This window comes from Phyllobates terribilis, unplaced genomic scaffold, assembly GCF_046119375.1.
Source record: "Phyllobates terribilis strain yellow unplaced genomic scaffold, ASM4611937v1 Scaffold_3__8_contigs__length_932513732, whole genome shotgun sequence".
Lineage (NCBI taxonomy): Eukaryota > Metazoa > Chordata > Amphibia > Anura > Dendrobatidae > Phyllobates > Phyllobates terribilis.
In genome coordinates this window covers 782,126,949-782,146,583 of record NW_027362763.1, presented here as the reverse complement: position 1 = coordinate 782,146,583, position 19,635 = coordinate 782,126,949, and the positions used below count along the sequence as shown (strand labels likewise).

Genomic DNA, 19,635 nt, shown 5'->3' with positions numbered 1-19,635 from the left:
GCAGTGACGTCATGTGCTCCCGTCGCTTGCACACTGAAGTCAGCTGCCGGCTTCAGAAGAGTACGCCATGCCACGTGGGAGCGGATGGGAGGTGAGTATAATTGTTTATTTTTTTTCTATGCATTAAAGAACAGCGGCAGAACAGGGGACATATACCAAGATGGGGAATATATATACTAGGATGGGGAATATACCGTATTTTGCGGATTATAAGACGTACTGGAATATAAGACGCACCCCAAAGTTTGGGGTGCAAAATAGGGAAAAAATTTGTGTTTTTTTTTAAATAAAATGGTGCGCCTTATAATCCTTTTCACCTGGGGGGCAGCTGTGGTGGAGCGGGGGTCACACATATTGGAGATTGGCGGCTGAGGCAGGAGCCGGGCGATGCTGCGGGCCCCGTCCTCAGAAGTCGGCAGTAAGAGGAGGTTGGTGACGGCGGTGGCGGGGCGACGCTGCGGGCCCCGGTGATGGTGGGGCGATGCTGCGTACCTCTGTGGTGGCGGGGCGATGCTGCGGCCTCGACCTCAGAAGCTGGCGGTGAGCGAAGGTTGTTGGAGGGTGCGGCGATAGAGGGGCAATGCTGCCGGACCTGGTGGCGGTGGGGCAATGCTGCAACCCCGTCCTCAGAAGCTGGCGGTGAGTAGAGGAAATGTTCCCTATCCCGTACATAGCGCTGTGCTTCGATAAAATGGCCGCCGGAGCATGCGCAGATCGAGATCTCGTCTCCTGATCCGACGCCGCACCCCTCAGGTAAAACCGTAAGTTTGCATTATAAGACGCACACCCTTTTTCCTCCCAAATTTGGGGGGGTGCATCTTATAATCCGCAAAATACGGTATATATACCTGGAGGGGGCACAGGCATGATGAAGGATATATATACCAAGATGGGGCCCAAGATAAGGGACATATTTTCCAGGATGGTGGACATATATATATATATATATATATATACCAGGATGGGGGGGGGGCCAAATCTTGCACCGGGGTCCATCTGACTTTAGTTACGCCACTGCGTGTGGGGTCATTATACTGTGTATAGCGGAGCTGTACATTGGGGGACTCAAGAGATATTATGAAATGTTAAGAAGTGTTATTGTTATAGGCGCACAAAGGGTATTGCGACTGTCAAAGGTGCACATGTGGGCACAATTACTTTCTAGGGGCACAAAATTTCTAGGGCACTTGCACAGAGCAGTAATATTTTCTAGGGGGGAATTTTAACATCTAGAGGGCTGTAAGGGGCACAGTGGTGGGGCAGTAAAAGGAGCACAGTTTTTGTGCCACTCAGCTGGGGCAGTACTAGGGACACATATGGCAGCAGTGGCTCAGTATTGCGGTATCAGTAGGATGAGGAGTTTGTGCAGGTTGGGGATAGATGGGGACTGGAAATATGAGAAGTCAAATAAGTCTTTGTTGTGTGGCGCCCCTGAGGGTTCAGTCGCCACAGGGGTACTGCACCTCAGTTCGAGGTGTGGTATCTCCTCTTCCAGGTAAGGATGGAGCGCTTCTCAGGACACCACTTCACCATTCAACACTACACCACTCCTGTCCTTAAGGGGGCCTAAATGCACCAGGGTGCTGCCCCGACCCGGGATAGAGGAGATGGGGGGAACCAAAGATAGGGGGAACCATGTAGTGGGTGAGGGTGGAGGACACACTTTTAGGAAACACCTATTCATTCATATTTAATCTACAGCCATCTTAAGTTCAAGGTCTTTGATTGTGATCTTCGTCTGTGATTGTGGTCTCCGTCTCTGATTGTGGTCATCCGCCAGAGTCCAGCAAAAGGCCGCAGCCGACTGAAGATACACGGTCCTCGTTCTCTGGCCTTGAGACGAGGAGCGGGTCAGAGTTAACCACTGTCTCTACCCGGTCAAGGTCCTTATCTAAGAAGGCCTGGAGGGGAGCAGAGGAGATAGGCTCCACAGGCAAAAGGATCCCAGGGGGATATGGACAGAGCTTCCTACGCCACCTGTATTCTTTACTCTGGCCTAGTCAGAGGGATTCCTGCTGCAAGAGGGGTGACCGGCCCCCGATATCTGACTTTGTTACTTCACGTCTCAGTCAGAAAAGCCCGGAGGCTTAGTGGATCCCAGAGGGTTACGGACGGAGCGGCCTACGCCACCTGTATCTCTTACACTGCGTTTATCCAGTGGGACCCAACCTTACACCACGTTCTAACCACACACAGTCAGGAGAAGACTTAGTGGGAGAACAACCTACCAAGGAGAGGAACACACACCAGAGGGGTCTCGACAGGTGCTCCTGATCTACCTGGAAAGTGCTGAACCCCCTTCCCAGTGGCCACAGTACACCGCGAGTAGCAGAGAGAAGCTTTGCGGCTAAAGTTCATCTGAATGTGAGTAAAAACCCTGGATGACTTCACACACCGCCTCAGCTTGTTATTCCCTGCGCGGCACTGCTCCCACCATCCTTTATCACACTGCCCTGAAGCCTGCTCCACCTGTGTGGAGCCGTCCCATCTTAGCTGCTCGTAACACCGGCCTCAGTGGACTGAAGCAGCGCCGGTGCCCATCACCGGAAACCGCAGGTGGCGTAGTCGAAATACCACTCTTATTTGAAAGCCCATTATTTTTTTTATGTGACAGCCCTGGGCATGGAACGGGTCCAGGCCACGACTGCATCCCCCCCCTTTTACACCGACCCTTCTCCGAGTAACCCCATTTCCCAGGGAGGGCGTCGGGTGTCACACCCCCTCATGAAGTGCCATTGCTAAAAAAAAAAGGAAGGGTGGGGTGGAGAAGCGCTGTGCCTGTGTGAACCCGATAGATAATGGAATTGCTATGCGAATAATGGTAGGCTGCTCACCTTTGGGGGTTTGTGCAAACCGCACAACCCAGGTATGGAAGCCTCTGATGTTAAAGGTAGTTGCTGCCGCATATGGTGCATGGCCTCTGATGACCGCAGTCTGCTGCCGATCACGTGGTACCGGGTACGGATCACGTGGGCGGTGACGTCATCAAGGTCCTGGTTCCAGCGAGCGCATACAGTTCCCTGCAGCTCCGAGCCAGAAATCCCAGCGGGGAATACAGAAAGTGTACAGATAGATTGTGGTCAAATTCGGGCGCCAGGAACTGGGAAAACGACTGGCAGGATATTTAAAAGAAAACAAACCTCTTTAATCGACAATCTTATACCCACAACGCATTTCTGCAGCGATCTGCTGCCTTCATCAGGTGGAATTACGAGGAAAAAGATAAATTAGGGCACTTTTTATACAAAATGGAGGAACTCAGTGGGAGGATTTAGACAATCAATTAACCTTAACCCCTTGATTACTATTCGCCCAAAAAAAACAGTGTGAATTAGCAATCAAGAGAACCAAAGGCCCTCTAAAAACCAACAATAATACATTATAAATCTACTAATAACAACATCAAATTATGACGATGATAACAATCATGATAAAATATAATAATAATTTACACTCAATCACAAAAATAATTAAAAATATTAAAAAGTAATAAAAGAACTCATTAATAAATCATGCATGTAAAATCCTGACAACTTCACTTATTTCTAATGTAGAGAGTACACGTGCATCATCTGCAAACATTGTCAATTGCTAAATTTAACCCTTCAGGATATAGTGTACCTAATTTGAAGATCCAAAAATTCTCTCTCTTCATAAGGTATTTATACAGATTCACCATATTTTCACAAATTTGTTCCAAAATTGTCACTTTCAGATCACTAGGATCCTTCCGGTGAGTAGTCCGAAAATGTTTGGATACACTATGCTGTAAATAACCATTCTTAATATTGGAACGATGTTTATTGAGGCGGGCATGCATTCTTTGTATAGTCCGGCCCACATATTGCAAACCACATCCACATTGTAACATGTAGATCACATAATCAGAATGGCAATCCACCCTACACGAAATATAAAATTGCTCCCCCCGTGGTCTGTGAGGTAAAAATGGTGGCACCATTGGTGATGGCTCTACAACATAAACATCCAGGGGATCCGCAGGCAAAACAGCCTATTTCTTCCTGTTTTTGTTTCTCGGATTTTCGTGTTAAGGTCATAGGTTTCAGTGTCGTGTTGCTGGGTGATATGAAAGACCTTAAATTCCGATTTTTTCTATAAATAATCCTAGGCTTACTTGGTAGGTGCTTATGTAGGATCGGGTCACCCAACAGTACACACCAATAACGAATTTATCAATTTCTATATGTTCATTCTAGATTTATTGAAAGTGGTCCCTAGACTCCAATCTCTAAGTCGTGTGCTTGTGTTCTCACATTCCCGTTCAGAGACCCGTGCCAAACATGATTCTTGACTGAGCAGCTTAGTTCTTTTATAAACATCTCTAATCAGTTTCTTAGGGTATCCCTTCCTCAAAAATCTTTTTTGGAGAACAACAGCCTCATTGACAAAGTCACCATTATGTGTGCAGTTTTTCCGTATACGCCAATACTGGCCATACGGAATGTTCTTAATCCACCTAGGAAGGTGGCCACTGTCAAATCTGAGATAGCTATTCACGTCCACAGTTTTGAAATGAGTGGACGGGAAGAAATTCCCCATGTCATCCAGTTTCAACATAAGGTCAAGGAACTGTATGGAACTATATGACATGGATACGGAAAACTTAAGACCCCAACGGTTGTGGTCCAAGGTAAAAAAGAAATCCCTGGCTGATTTCTTTGTATCCTCCCAAATAAAAAACAGGTCATCAATGTAACGGCGGTAGAGTAAAATATGAGCCTGTGCTAAGGGTGAGGACGTGATGAACAAGGATTCAAACAGTCCCATGAAGAGATTCGCGTAGCTGGGAGCTACTCTCGTCCCCATGGCACAGCCCTTTATTTGCTTATAGAAATTGTCTTCGAACATAAATACATTGTTATTTAATATGAATTCTATGGATTTTAAAATGAATTCTTTTTGGGAAAGGGGGATACTATTATCCTTCATCAGGTAATGATGTACTGCTCCTAAACCCAAGTCATGGGCGATGTTACTATAGAGAGCCGTAACATCTGCTGTGATAAGAATACAATTTTTTACAGATGGTGAGCAGCCTACCATTATTCGCATAGCAATTCCATTATCTATCGGGTTCACACAGGCACAGCGCTTCTCCACCCCACCCTCTCTTTGTTTTACATGTTTACACATCTTGTATGTGGGAAGTTGCAACATCCAGGACAAGCTGCAGTCTTGTGTGCCTGATATTCCCCGTATGCGTTATTCTTGGGCACTGAATCTTACATCACACCTGAAGAAGCTTCCAGCAACTAAGGCCACACCTTCATGGCTGTGGTCACATCCATAGACTTGGTATGATTTCATTTTGATTACACATGGAGTATATAGAAGGACATTAATCTTATTCTGCTTTTTGAACATTATTTATGCTTTAACATCAGTGTATTTTTTGCACACTTGTTGCTACATTTCATGGTACTATAATTCATTGTTATGTTATAATAAAAAAAAAAAAAAAATTTATCATCTGGTCTAAATAGGTAAATATTCTGGTTTAACCCTGCAGTTTATACTGATCCCTATATAACACTTGTGTTTGTTCACACACATCAGGTTAGCTAACATGGATTATCTACTCAATGGGGAATCCATGTTGGCGGCCATTAACACCCCAAATAGCCGCCATACAGATGGAGCCCCAATCACACATAATGATAATTTGGGCGAGGCAGATAAAAGGCACATGTATGATTTGTTCCTAGAGTTCGAAAATACATCTAAGATCGAAATTTTAAATAAATTAGAGATATTGTTTCTTAAACAATATATACTAAGCAGAATAACACCTAGGGGTTTAAGGGTGAAGGTACCATCCTCCTTTCCCCAAGATATAGATTTTACTAAACAGTGGGATGAATATCTCATTGATTGTTCAATGAATCTTAAGCCCCCGTCTCACATAGTGAGATCGCTAGCGAGATCGCTGCTGAGTCACGGTTTTGGTGACGCAACAGCGACCTCACCAGCGATGTCGCTATGTGTGACACTTAGCAGCGATCAGGCCCCTGCTGTGAGGTCGCTGATCGCTGCAGAATGTCCTGGACCTTTTTTTGGTCGTTGCCCTCCCGCTGGTCAGCACACATCGCTGTGTGTGACCAGCGGGAGCAGCGATCAGGCTGGTAACCATGATAAACATCGGGTTACTAGGGGCACACGCGCACCTAGTAACCCGCTGTTTATCATGGTTACGAGCCTGCTAAAGTGAGCGGTAACCTCCCGCTCACCGTAGCAGAGTGGTAACCATGATAAACAGCGGGTTACTAGGTGCGCGTGTGCCCCTAGTAACCCGATGTTTACCATAGTTACCAGCCTGCTCCTGCTTCAGCAGGCTGGTAACCAGGAGCAGGACATTGTGGAAAGATTCTTTCCACGATGTCGCTGCTCCCCTGATCGTTGGTGAGCCTGCCTGTTTGACAGCTCACCAGAGATCACATAGCGACGCAGCAACGATCCCTGACAGGTCGTATCGTTGTCGGGATCGCTGCAGCATCGCTAAGTGTGACGGGGCCTTTATGCAGCTCCTGATTAAGAAAAGAACAGCCTTCCTTAGCTGATAAGGCCATTGGTGATATGTGCTGTTTGAGGAATAGCTTAGAATCGTATTCCCGGTTTAGGGATTTTCAGGATTTCGATCCCATTCTTAAATGCAGGCTGTTGAAGTTTGAAGATGATATTATTAGGAAAAAAGGGACCAAATATTTGAGAGATAAAATGGAGAACTCCACACCGCTTGATCCCTTGGCTATAACTCCAGTGTGTAATGTCACAAGGGAAGCAGATATATGTAGTAAATTAGAGGATAAACAGGAAAGGAGACCAATATTCGGTTCATCTAGTGCTTTTAAAACAAAGGTACAAAGGGACAATTATGATAAACATAAGAAGACGCTGCGTGGTAAGAATGTGGTTTCTATCAAGGCCATGGAAACCTTTACCTCATTAGGAACAATACCAGTTAAACATGGTACGCAGGACATTAACCACACAACACAAGTGATTACCTTGTTAAATTCTCGGACTCCATCTCCTGTTTTTGAGTGCAATGTCAATCTAGGTAACCCATGAGACCCCCTGAGTATGGGTAATGCACCCTTGCCACTCTCAGGAGTAACCAACTCAGAGTTACATGATATAAATGTCCTATGTAACCTCGCTAATAAAGTTAATATCCCCACCCCAGATGAGAGTAGAGTAAATATCACATGTGACATACATGGAGCCACACCGAATTCCATGGAATCAGTGGCTTCATTACATGTAACTTCTCTCTTAACCATGGAACCTGGAATGGGCTTAAATATGGGTCCTATACCAAGTTACGAATATGTACCGGGTAATACTAACATCGAAGGAGTCCCCCTATTTCTAACAATCCATCCCACTTCACAAGATTGTAATATGGCATCAGGGCCAGATATGAGTCAGGAGCTATTTGAATCGGGATGTAGTAACACTCAAGCGGTCGAGTCCATTGTGGAAATTGCTCCTATCCTTATGGGTACACCATTATTAGAGGTTAAGAATTCTGCTTTATCCTTAACTGTACCCATGTCTGAGACAGCTAATACAGCGGTGGGACTTTTACCACCACCAGGCCACCATCAATAATGAAAGACTCCAAGATCACACAATTTTTTCGGGTGGCATCGGGGCGCCACCCGAAAAGAAAAAGAGGACACGTGGATGTAGAGGAGGTAGAGGAGTCAGAGGAGTCTCTGACAAACGTTGCCAAATCAGAGTCCACAGTAACAAAGAAAACAAAAGTATAGGTGATTTAGGACCTAATTTAAAAATTTCAGAAACTAATGACTTGAGAACCTTCGGGATATTCAATCTTTCAAGCCATGAATTAACAGAAAGCGAGATTTCCTTGTTAGCGAAGGGACTATCATTTTGCCCAGATGCTGAATTGAACAGTTTTGATCTATATTTAGATCTGAACAAATTCTTTCGGAAACTGACCATCAAGCGGCATTTTTTGATAGAAGAACGTGTCAAGAAATTGCCAGCCCCCACCTCACCTACAGGATCCTCCAGGTCACCAGATGAGGAGGTAATCCTGTCTGATCATTATAAACATATGGCAGTTAAGGGTGGTTCTAGTAAGTTCTATCCGATGCACCATAAAGGTGCGCATATAGAATCCTTCCAACAGCTGGTACTTAGAGATTTACCTTCAATTGAACGATGTGATAAGTCGGACAATCTAAGAAAAGGTGAAAGGGAAGCCATACAGTCCTTGAGAAGTAATAATAATATTATAATTAAAAGAGCCGATAAAGGAGGTGGGGTTGTGGTCATGGAAAGATCTTGGTATCAGAACGAGGGTCTCAGGATATTGAGTGACGACCAATATTATGAAAAATTGGATAGTGATCCCTCTATTTCCATTTTTGTAAGTTATAATTACCTGATTAAGGAGGGTCATGAGAAAGACATTTTAAATAGGACTGAAAAGAAATTTTTAGATATCCCCAGTTACCGGATTCCTGTTTTTTATTTCTTACCTAAGCTGCACAAGGATCCATGCCATCCACCTGGGCGTCCCATCATATCTGGGATTAATTCAATCACGTCCAACCTTTCCCACTTCATTGACCTGTTCCTCCAGAAATATGTGTGTGAATTGGAGTCTTACCTCAAAGATTCCACTTCCTTGATTACCACAATAAGGAGCCTACCGTCTGTAAAAAATTGTATTCTTATCACAGCAGACGTTACGGCTCTCTATAGTAACATCGCCCATGACTTGGGTTTAGGAGCAGTACGTCATTACCTGATGAAGGATAATAGTATCCCTCTTTCCCAAAAAGAATTCATTTTAAAATCCATAGAATTCATATTAAATTTCATTGTATTTATGTTTGAAGACAATTTCTATAAGCAAATAAAGGGCTGTGCCATGTGGACGAGGGTAGCTCCCAGCTATGCGAATCTCATCATGGGACTTTTTGAATCCTTGTTCATCACATCCTCACCCTTAGCCCAGGCTCATATTTTACTCTACCGCCGTTACATTGATGACCTGTTTTTTATTTGGGAGGGTACAGAGAAATCAGCCAGGGATTTCTTTTTTACCTTGGACCACAACCCTTGGGGTCTTAAGTTTTCCGTATCCATGTCATATAGTTCCATACAGTTCCTTGACCTTATGTTGAAACTGGACGACATGGGGAATTTCTTCACGTCCACTCATTTCAAAACTGTGGACGTGAATAGCTATCTCAGATTTGACAGTGGCCACCTTCCTAGGTGGATTAAGAACATTCGAACATTCCGTATGGCCAGTATTATACACGGAAAAACTGCACACATAATGGTGACCTTGTCAATGAGGCTGATGTTCTCCAAAAAAGATTTTTGAGGAAGGGATATCCTAAGAAACTGATTAGAGATGCATATAAAAGAACTAAGCTGTTCAGTCAAGAATCATGTTTGGCACGGGTCTCTGAACGGGAATGTGAGAACACAAGCACACGACTTAGAGATTGGAGTCTAGTGACCACTTTCAATAAATCTAGAATGAACATACAGAAATTGATAAATCGTTATTGGTGTGTCCTGTTGGGTGACCCGATCCTACATAAGCACCTACCAAGCAAGCCTGGGATTATTTATAGAAAAAAATCGGAATTTAAAGTCTTTCATATCACCCAGCAACACGATGCTGAAACCTATAACCTTAACACAAAAATCCGAGAAACAAAAACAGGAAGAAATAGGCTGTTTTGCCTGCGGATCCCCTGGATGTTTATGTTGTAGAGCCATCACCAATGGTGCCACCATTTTTACCTCACAGATCACGGGGGAGCAATTTTATATTTCGTGTAGGGTGGATTGCCATTCTGATTATGTGATCTACATGTTACAATGTGGATGTGGTTTGCAATATGTGGGCCGGACTATACAAAGAATGCATGCCCGCCTCAATAAACATCGTTCCAATATTAAGAATGGTTATTTACAGCATAGTGTATCCAAACATTTTCTGACTACTCACCAGAAGGATCCTAGTGATGTGAAAGTGACAATTTTGGAACAAATTTCTGAAAATATGGTGAATCGGTATAAATACCTTATGAAGAGAGAGAATTTTTGGATCTTCAAATTAGGTACACTATATCCTGAAGGGTTAAATTTAGCGATTGACAATGTTTGCAGATGATGCACGTGTACTCTCTACATTAGAAATAAGTGAAGTTGTCAGGATTTTACATGCATAATTTATTAATGAGTTCTAACTAATAGTGATCACCAAAATGATCAAGAAATAAATAAATAGATAGTGATCAATAGCAATATCAATCTATGAAAATATGCCAATTTATTAAATACAAATGTTTCCTGACACATATACATGTAGTAACAAACTAACAAACATATAAAACACCATAAAATAGTGGAAAAACACCACTGTCTAAGGAGCCAGCTGATACATTATAATAGAATCACGTATATAATGATACAACAAATACTATATATGATAATTCAATGAATGAAGAAATACAGAGCGCACAGGCTCAGTGCAATATCTGTGATGGTCAATGATGCCTAGACCCTGCAATGCACTAGTTAAATAACAGGGTAAATGTGTAAAGGCAAGTGAAGCACATAAAAGGCTGAAAAAGCAGAGTATGGCAAAAAGCAGTACCTGTTTCCCCACACTGAATGGTGCCCCCACAAGGATAAAAGTACGATCCTAATGGATAACCAAATAGGTCCCTACAGCTAACATAAGCTAATGACCACAGCGGAACCTAAAGCACTAAATAAGGGGATGATACCAGAAAGTAAGAGCCTGTGCTGAAAAAAATATAATAAGAACAGCTGGCGCCGCGGAGCCCAACGCGTGTCGCCACTCACAGTGGCTTCATCAGGGGCATATGCAAGAAACATTCTAATGTCAGTTGATATAACAGCCAGTTAATAAGATAATTGTGGAATTTACCATGAGGACAGCTGTGTGTAAGCAGGACGCGGCGCCAGCTGTTCTTATTATATTTTTTTCAGCACACTATCTATTTATTTCTTGATCATTTTGGTGATCACTATTAGTTAGCATCTCCTCTTTCCCAAAAATAATTTTTCACTTGTTAGTTCATGAGATGCTGCAGGTAGATCCCGTTTATTAGATGGTGCCCTCCTCATTTATGGTGTTTATTAATGAGTTATTTTATTACTTTTTAATATTTTTAATTATTTTTGTGATTGAGTGTAAATTATTATTATATTTTATCATGATTGTTATCATCGTCATTATTTGATGTTGTTATTAGAAGATTTATAATGTATTATTGTTGGTTTTTAGAGGGCCTTTGGTTCTCTTGATTGCTAATTCACACTGTTTTTTGGGGCGAATAGTAATCAAGGGGTTAAGGTTAATTGATTGTCTAAATCCTCCCACTGAGTTCCTCCATTTTGTATAAAAAGTGCCCTAATTTATCTTTTTCCTCGTAATTCCACCTGATGAAGGCAGCAGATCGCTGCAGAAACGCGTTGTGGGTATAAGATTGTCGATTAAAGAGGTTCGTTTTCTTTTAAATATCCTTCCAGTCGTTTTCCCAGTTCCTGGCGCCCGAATTTGACCACAATCTATCTGTACACAATTGCTAAAAAAAAGACACGACAGTTTGCCAAAGAACACATTTATTGGCCTAAAGAGAAGTGGCATAACATTCTATGGACAGATGAAAGCAAGATTGTTGTTATTGGGTTTAAAGGCCGCAAACAATTTGTGAGACGACCCAGACTGTAAAACATGGAGGTGCAAGCATAATCGTTTGGGGATGTTTCTCATACTATGGAGTTGGGCCCATTTATCATATACCAGGCACCAAGGACCAGTTTGAATATATCAAAATACTGGAAGAGGTCATGTGGCCTTATGCTGAATAAGAAATACTCTTGAAATAGGTGTTTCAGCAGGATAACGACCACACACACCAGCAAGAGGGCAATATCTTGGTTCCAGACCAACAAGATTGATGTTATGAAGTGGCCAGTCATATCCCCAGATCTCAATCCGACTGAGAATTTGTGAAGTGACATAAAAATTGCTGTTTTTCATACAAAACATAATAATGCAAAAGAACTGTGAAATGTAGTCCAGTCAGCTTGGGCTGGAATATCGGTTCTCAGGTGTCAGATGTTAGTTGACTCCATGTCACACAGATGTAAAACAGTTATCAGAAATTAAGGCTATACAACTAAGGCTATGTGCGCACGTTGAGTATTTGATTGCAGAAATTTCTGCAAGATTTCTGCATCTCTTGGCAGCAAAAATGCAGGTTTGTGCCACGTTTTTTGGTGCTTTTTTGCATGTGTATTTTTAAGTATATTTGTACAGCAATGAATGCTTTTTGGAGCTAAATAAAGATATTTTAAAAAAGAAACGTGGGACATCACTTTAACCATTGGATTACCATTGGAACTGTGGTGAGTATATTGGTCAATTTAACCCCTTTACCCCCGAGGGTGGTTTGCACGTTGATGACCAAAATCTGACCACTGTCACTTTATGAGGTAATTACTCTGGAACGCTTCAACGGATCCCACTGATTCTGAGATTGTTTTTTCGTGACATATTGTACTTCATGATAGTGGTAAAATTTCTTTGATATCACTTGCGTTTATTTGTGAAAAAATCGGAAATTTGGCAAAAAATTTGAAAATGTTGCAATATTCAAAATTTGAATTTTTATGTCCTTAAATCAGAGAGATATATCACACAAAATAGTTAATAAATAACATTTCCCACCTGTCTCCTTTACATCAGCACAATTTTGGAACCAAATTTTTTTTTTATTAGGGAGCTGTATGGGTTAAAAGTTGACCAGCGATTTCTCATTTTTACAACAAAATTTACAAAAACATTTTTTTAGGGACCACATCACATTTGAAGTGACTTTGAGGGGCCTTTATGACAGAAAATACCCCAAAGTGACATTATTCTAAAAACTGTTCCCCTCAAGGTGCTCAAAAGCACATTCAAGAAGTTTATTAACCCTTCAGGTGCTTCACAGGAATTTTTGTAATGGAGAAGAAAAAAATGAACATTTAACTTTTTTCACAAAAATGTTACTTTTTTTTATTTTTGCAGGGGTAACAGAAAAAAATGGACCCCAAAATTTGTTGTGCAATTTCCCCTGAGCACACAGATACCCCATACGTTGGAAAAAAAACCACTGTTTGGGTGCACGGCAGGGCTCAGAAGGGAAGGAACGCCATTTGACTTTTTGAATGTAAAATTTGCTTGAATAATTAGCGGATGCCATGTTGTGTTTAGAGAGCCCCTAATGCGCCTAAACAGTGGAAACCCCCCACAAGTGACCCCATTTTGGAAACTAGACCCATCAGGCAACTTATCTAGATGTGTGGTGAGCACTTTGAACCCCCAAGTGCTTCACAGAAGTTTATAACATGGAGCCGTGAAAATACAATTTTCACATTTTTCCTACAAAAATGTTTTTCAGCCCCCAGTTTTGCATTTTCATAAGGGTAACAGGAGAAATTGCACCATTCAACTAGTTGTGCAATCTCTCCTAAGTAAGCCGATACCCCATATGTGGGGGAAAACCACTGCTTGGGCGCACGGCAGCATTCAGAAGGAAAGGAGCGCCATTTGACTTTTTGAATGTAAAATTTGCTTGAATAATTAGCGGATGCCATGTTGCGTTTGGAAAGCCCCTGATGTGCCTAAACAGTGGAAACCCCCCACAAGTGACACCATTTTGGAAACTAGACCCCTCAGGGAATTTATCTAGATGTGTGGTGAGCACCCTTAACCCCCAGGTGCTTCACAGAAGTTTATAACATGGATCCGTGAAAATAAAAAAATCTAACTTTTTCCACAAAAATTATCTTTTAGCCCAAAATGTTTTATTTTCACAAGGGTAAGAGGAGAAAATGGAACCTAAAAACTGTTGTGCAATTTCTCCTGAGTACGCAAATACCCCATATGTGGGGAAAATACACTGTTTGGGCGCACGTCAGGGTTCAGAAGGGAAGGAGCACTGTGTGACTTTTTGAACGCAAAATTGGCTGGAATCAAGAGCGGACACCATGTCACATTTAGGGAGCCACTGATGTGCTTAAATAGTGAAAACCCCCCACAATTGACTCCATTTTGGAAACTGGACCCCTCAAGGATTTTATCAAGGGGTATAGTGTACATTTTGACCCAGAGGTACAACAGAATTTGATAACATTAGGTCATCATATTGAATAAGTTGTCATTAGTCTTGAGCGCAAATACTCGCTACTTGAGTTTGCATCGGGTGTTTGAGTGACATGCTCGAGTCCCTGCCCTGCATGTTTCACAGTTGTTAGACACCCAAAAAAAAACATGCGGGGATCGCTCGTGCATGGCAAGCGATCCCAGCAATGTTTTTTTTGGCCGCGAAGCATATGGGGCAGAGACCAACCCTAACCCCAACCCTAATACAACCCCAACCCTATCCCTAGCTCAACCCTAACCCCAGCCCAACCCTAACCCCTGCACAACCCTAAACCTAGCCCAATCCTAACACAACCCCAACCCTAACCCTTGCCCAACCATAACCCTAACCACAGCCAAATCCTAACCCCAGTCCAGCTCTAACCATAGCTCAGAAAAAATACCAACCCTAATACAGCCCCAACCATAACCCTAGCACAACCCTAACCCTAGCACAACCCTTACCCTAGCACAACTCTAACCCTAGCACAACCCTAACCCCAACCCTAATACAACCCTAACCCTAGCACAACCCTAACCCTAGAGTTTATTTTTTTTACACCGTTCTTCATGTGGTATAAGTGATTAGACAACTTTATTCTTCGGGTCGGTGCGATTACAGCGATACCAGATTCATATTGGGTTTTTATCATTGACATCTGTCACACACTAAAAGACGCTTTTTTAGCAAAGACTAGTTTTTGCATCGCCATATTTTGAGAGCTATAATTTTCCCATATTTTGGCCCGACAGAGTCATGTGACAGCTTGTTTTTTGCAGGACAAGTTGACATTTTTATTGGTACCATTTTCGGGCATGTGACATTTTTTGATCGCTTTCTATTCCAATTTTTGGGAGGCAGAATAAACAAAAACCAGCAATTCCGGAATTGTTTTTATGTTTTTTTTTATGCTGCTCCGCGTGTGGTAAAATTGATAAGGCAGTTTTATTCTTCGGGTCAGTACGTTTACAGCGGTACTGCATTTATATCTTTTTTTTATGTTTTGTCGCTATTACACAATAAAAACTATTTTCTAGAAAAAATAATTTTTTTGTATCGCTTTATTCTGAGAGCTATAACTTTTTTATTTTTTGGATGATGGAGCTGTATGCCCGCTTGTTTTTTGCAGGACAAGATGACGTTTTCAGTGGTACCATTTTTATTTACATTCATCTTTTTGATCGCATGTTATTCCATTTTTTGTTTGGCGGTATGATGATAAAGCATTGTTTTTTGCTTTGTTTTTTTTTTTTTTACCGTGTTCACTGAAGGGTTTAACTAGTGGGACAGTTTTATAGGTCAGGTCATTCCGGACACGGCGATACCAAATATGTGTACTTATTGGTTTATATTTCTTTTCATGATAAATAAAGATTATGGGTTCAATACATTTATATTTTTTGGATTTTTTTTCCTCTTTTTTCTTTTTTTTCATATTTTTACAATTTTTTTTTCACTTTACTACACTTTTTTTTCTTTTACACATTGTCCCACTATGGGACTTTCACTTTTTGCAGTCTGATCGACTGTATAGCATAGAGAGCAGCAGCTCCCTATGCTATGCAGCCTGTCAGCGCTGCACACAGGGGAGACATTACTTTCGTCATGCACTGCGCATGACCAAAGTAACGTTTTGCCTCCTGGTGACCCGAATGTTGTCATAACGACATTGGGTCGTCATGACAACATCCGGAAGCCACAGCAGACATCGCTGGACGCCGGCAGGAGAGGTGACTATAGCGAACACCTCCCCCCTTCCCCCCGCAATGCTGCGATCGACTTCTATCGCAGCATTGCGGGGGTTAATGTGCAGGGAGTGGTGCAGGACTCCTCCCAGCACATAGCACCGGGTGTCAGCTGTGACAATCAGCTGACACCCGGTGGCGATCGCCCCGCACCGCTTGTGTGCGGGCGCGATTGCCACATGCGTAATAGTACATAGCTGGTCCATAAGTCCCAGGGCCCAGCTATGTACTATTACTGATGTTGTCGGAAAGGGGCTAAATGATTAAAGAATGTGTCTGTTTTATTTCAAATAAAGTGTTTTATTCTCGGGATGTGTGTTTATTTAACTCTTTACTTACGGGTTTAGTAATGAGGGTGTCTGGCGGACACATCTTCATTACTAAACCTAGAGCTTGGTGTCAGCGACACCTAATCCCATTACCCCTAATTTCATTCAAATATGAAGTGTTGTTTCTGGGGCAGCTGAGTGCTGGTATTTTTAGCCTAGGAAGGGGCCATTAGGCCAACTTGTTCCCTGGCTATTAATAACAGCTCACAGCTGTTTGATTTTCCTTTAGGGTACGTCCTGTTTTATCGCTGTATCCAAAACGCTGCATTCTAATGCCGCACTTTTTTCGTCAGTAGATGAGGATCCACCTGACAGAATGTGCACAGCACTTCAGGATTGTCATTGAATGGCATAAGGATTTCCTAGCATTTTTGGCCCAATTCCGCAGGCAAAAAAACCCAGCGAAAACGCACCAAAAACACACCGTGTGCACACAGTCCGAGTATTAGCTCAGTGATTAACTAAAAAGCTAATTTTATGAACAAATTTCAGTTTGTACTGTAAATATTCGAGATTGTAAATGAAAATGCAGACACTGCTATTTTTTTGAGCAGCCTATTATTCCTTTTTCTTCAGTTTCAGTTAAATGATATTTTGTTTGTTTTCATTTGGAATTTAATGTACAGTGCTCCCAGTGCTTTTGTGTATATGGAAATAAATGCAATTATGAGGAATGAGGTTTTTGTCAGTTGCTTTAACACACTGCTATTATTTACCACATAACTGTATATATACAGTGGCTTGCGAAAATATTCACTTCCTTGGCATTTTTCGTGTTTTGCTACCTCACAACCTGGAATTTCGCTGTTTTTTTTTTAAGGGTTTGCATCAGTTCATGTAAAGAATAGTGATGAGCGAGTATGTTCTGTTAACTCTTTCGGCGAGTATGCTCGGGCCAAGCACCGAGTAGTTACAGCTGCTCGGTGTTATGTTTGAATCGCTCCCGTGTGCATGATTTGCAACTGTTTGACAACTTTAATACATGTGAGGAATGTGTAAGAAATAGACATTCCTTACATGTACTAAAGCTGTCAAAGAGTCGCAAATCATGCACACGGGAGTGATTCAAACATAACACCGAGCAGCTGTAACTACTCAGTGCTCGGCCTGAGCATACTCGCCGAAAGGGTTAACAGAACATACTCGCTCATCACTAGAAAGAACATGCCTACAACTGTGAACATTTGGTTTTCTTTTCATTGTGAAAGAAACAGCAAATAGGACAAAATGACTGAAAAATTCAGCGTGCATAACTATTCACCCCTCTGAAATCAGTACTTTTTGATCCTCCTTTTATTACAGCTGCAAGCTGTTTTGGATAAGTCTCTGTGAGCTTTCCACATCTTACCACAGGGATTTTTGCCCATTCCTTAAGTCAAAGCTGCTCCAGCTCCTTCAAGTTAGATGGTTTCCTCTGGTGAACAGCAATCTTGCAGTCTGATCACAGATTCTCAATAGGATTAAGGTGTGGGCTTTGACTTGGCCACTCCAAAAAATCTACACGTTTCCCCTTAAATCACTCAAGTGTTGCCTTAGCAGTATGCTTTGGGTCATTGTCTTGTTGGAAGGTGAACCTCCGTCCCAATCTCAAATCACTGACAGACTGAAGCAGGTTTTGTTCAAGAGTATCCCTGTTTACGCACCATTCATCTTCCCCTCAACTCAAACCATTTTTCCTGTCGCTGCTGTCAAAAAACATTCCCACAGCATGATGCTGCCACCACCATGTTTCACTGTGGAGATGATGTTTTTGGGTTGATGAGCTATGTTGGTATGGCACCAGACATGGCATTTACTTTGGTGGCCAAAAAGTAAAATTTTGTTCTCATCTAACCACAGCACCTTTCTCCATACATTTAGGGAGTCTCCCACATGTCTTTTGGCAAACTCAAAATGAGCCTTACAATTCTTGTGTGTAAGTAAAGGCTTTTTCCTGCCCACTCTTCCATAAAGGCCACCTTTGTGGAGAATACCGCTTATTGCAGTCATATGGACAGATACTCCAGTCTCTGCTTGAGAACTCTGCAGATCCTACAGGGTTACCTTTGGTCTCTGTGCTGCCTCTCTGATTAATACCATCATTGCTCGGGCTGAGAGTTTTCATGGGCGGACCTCTCTTGATAGGTTTGTTGTGGTATCATGCTCTTTCCATTTGATGATAATGGATTTGATGGTGCTCCGGGGGATCATGAAAGTTTAGGATATTTTTTATAATCAACCCTGACTTGTACTTCTTAACAACTTTGTCCCTGACTTGTTTGGCAATTTCTGTGGTCTTCATGGTGTTGTTTGGTTAGTGGTGCCTTTTTTTCTTAATGGTGTTGCATCCTCTGTGGCCTTTCAGAAAAGGTGTGTCTATACTGACAGACCATGTGACACTTATATTGCACACAGGTGGACTTCCTTTCACTAACCATGTGACTTATGAAGGTAATTGCTTGCACTAGAAATTTTAGGGGCTTCATCGCAAAAAAAGGTGAATACATATGCACATGCCAATTTTTAGTTGTTTGATCCCATAAATTTAATTTAAGCCTACATTTTTCTCATTTCACACACAGTTTGCATGGATTTATATAGTGTGAACAAGTTGTCAAGTACTTTCCAAGTGATGCTAAAATTGCTTGGAAAGCGATTGACAACCCGCATGCGGAAATGCATGTGAAGAACGCTTCACATCCGCTTGTCCCTGGCAGGAAAAACGCATGTACAATCCGCATATACAATCCGCATGCGCTTTTTTTCTGCCAGGGAGATGCAGAAACGCTCAGGAAAAATCCGGAGCATTTCTGCATCGTGGGCACATAGCCTAATGCAACAAAAGGACTTGATACTTTAGTTTTCCAGAATTTCTTTTGAATTCTGTTACAGATAAAAGAAGAAAACTTGTCGTTGTCAGACACCATTAGGGTACTGCAGCAGGAACTGGAGAAGAGGTCCATATCGTCTTATTTTAGTCCCCCAGTTTACACAACAGGAGCCGAGGTTCTGCTGATCTCTCATCGGAAAGCACCAGAATATACTCACAAGGGAGCAACAGGTAAATTAACGTGATTCTTGAACATTCAGGTGGAACCTGTTAGGAAAATTTTACTACGGAAAATTTTGGTCTGGCTGTATAAGTCGTAGAACAAGAAGAAAAATGATATTTACAGTAACTTGTAGTAAGCCATTGTGCCATCGCTGAGAAAACGGGCTTGAAGTCACATGACTTGAGAACCGCATGGTACCTGCACTAGACCCACAGGGTTGCTGTTCCCATGAGAGTACTATGATCCACTTGTTCCCACCAATTAGCAATTGGATTTTCAGATTTTTGCA

The 19,635-nt window shown here is 42.2% G+C and overlaps 1 protein-coding gene across 2 annotated transcripts in view; it reads left to right on the top strand.

The window, feature by feature from the left end:
- LOC141258338 (uncharacterized) overlaps positions 1-19,635 on the top strand; it is a 199,965-nt gene that overhangs the window by 154,256 nt on the left and 26,074 nt on the right. For both annotated transcript variants that reach the window (XM_073673345.1, XM_073673344.1), the window contains exon 9: positions 19,186-19,354. In XM_073673345.1, the coding sequence (XP_073529446.1) occupies positions 19,186-19,354 (169 nt within the window). The remainder of the gene's footprint in view (positions 1-19,185; positions 19,355-19,635) is intronic.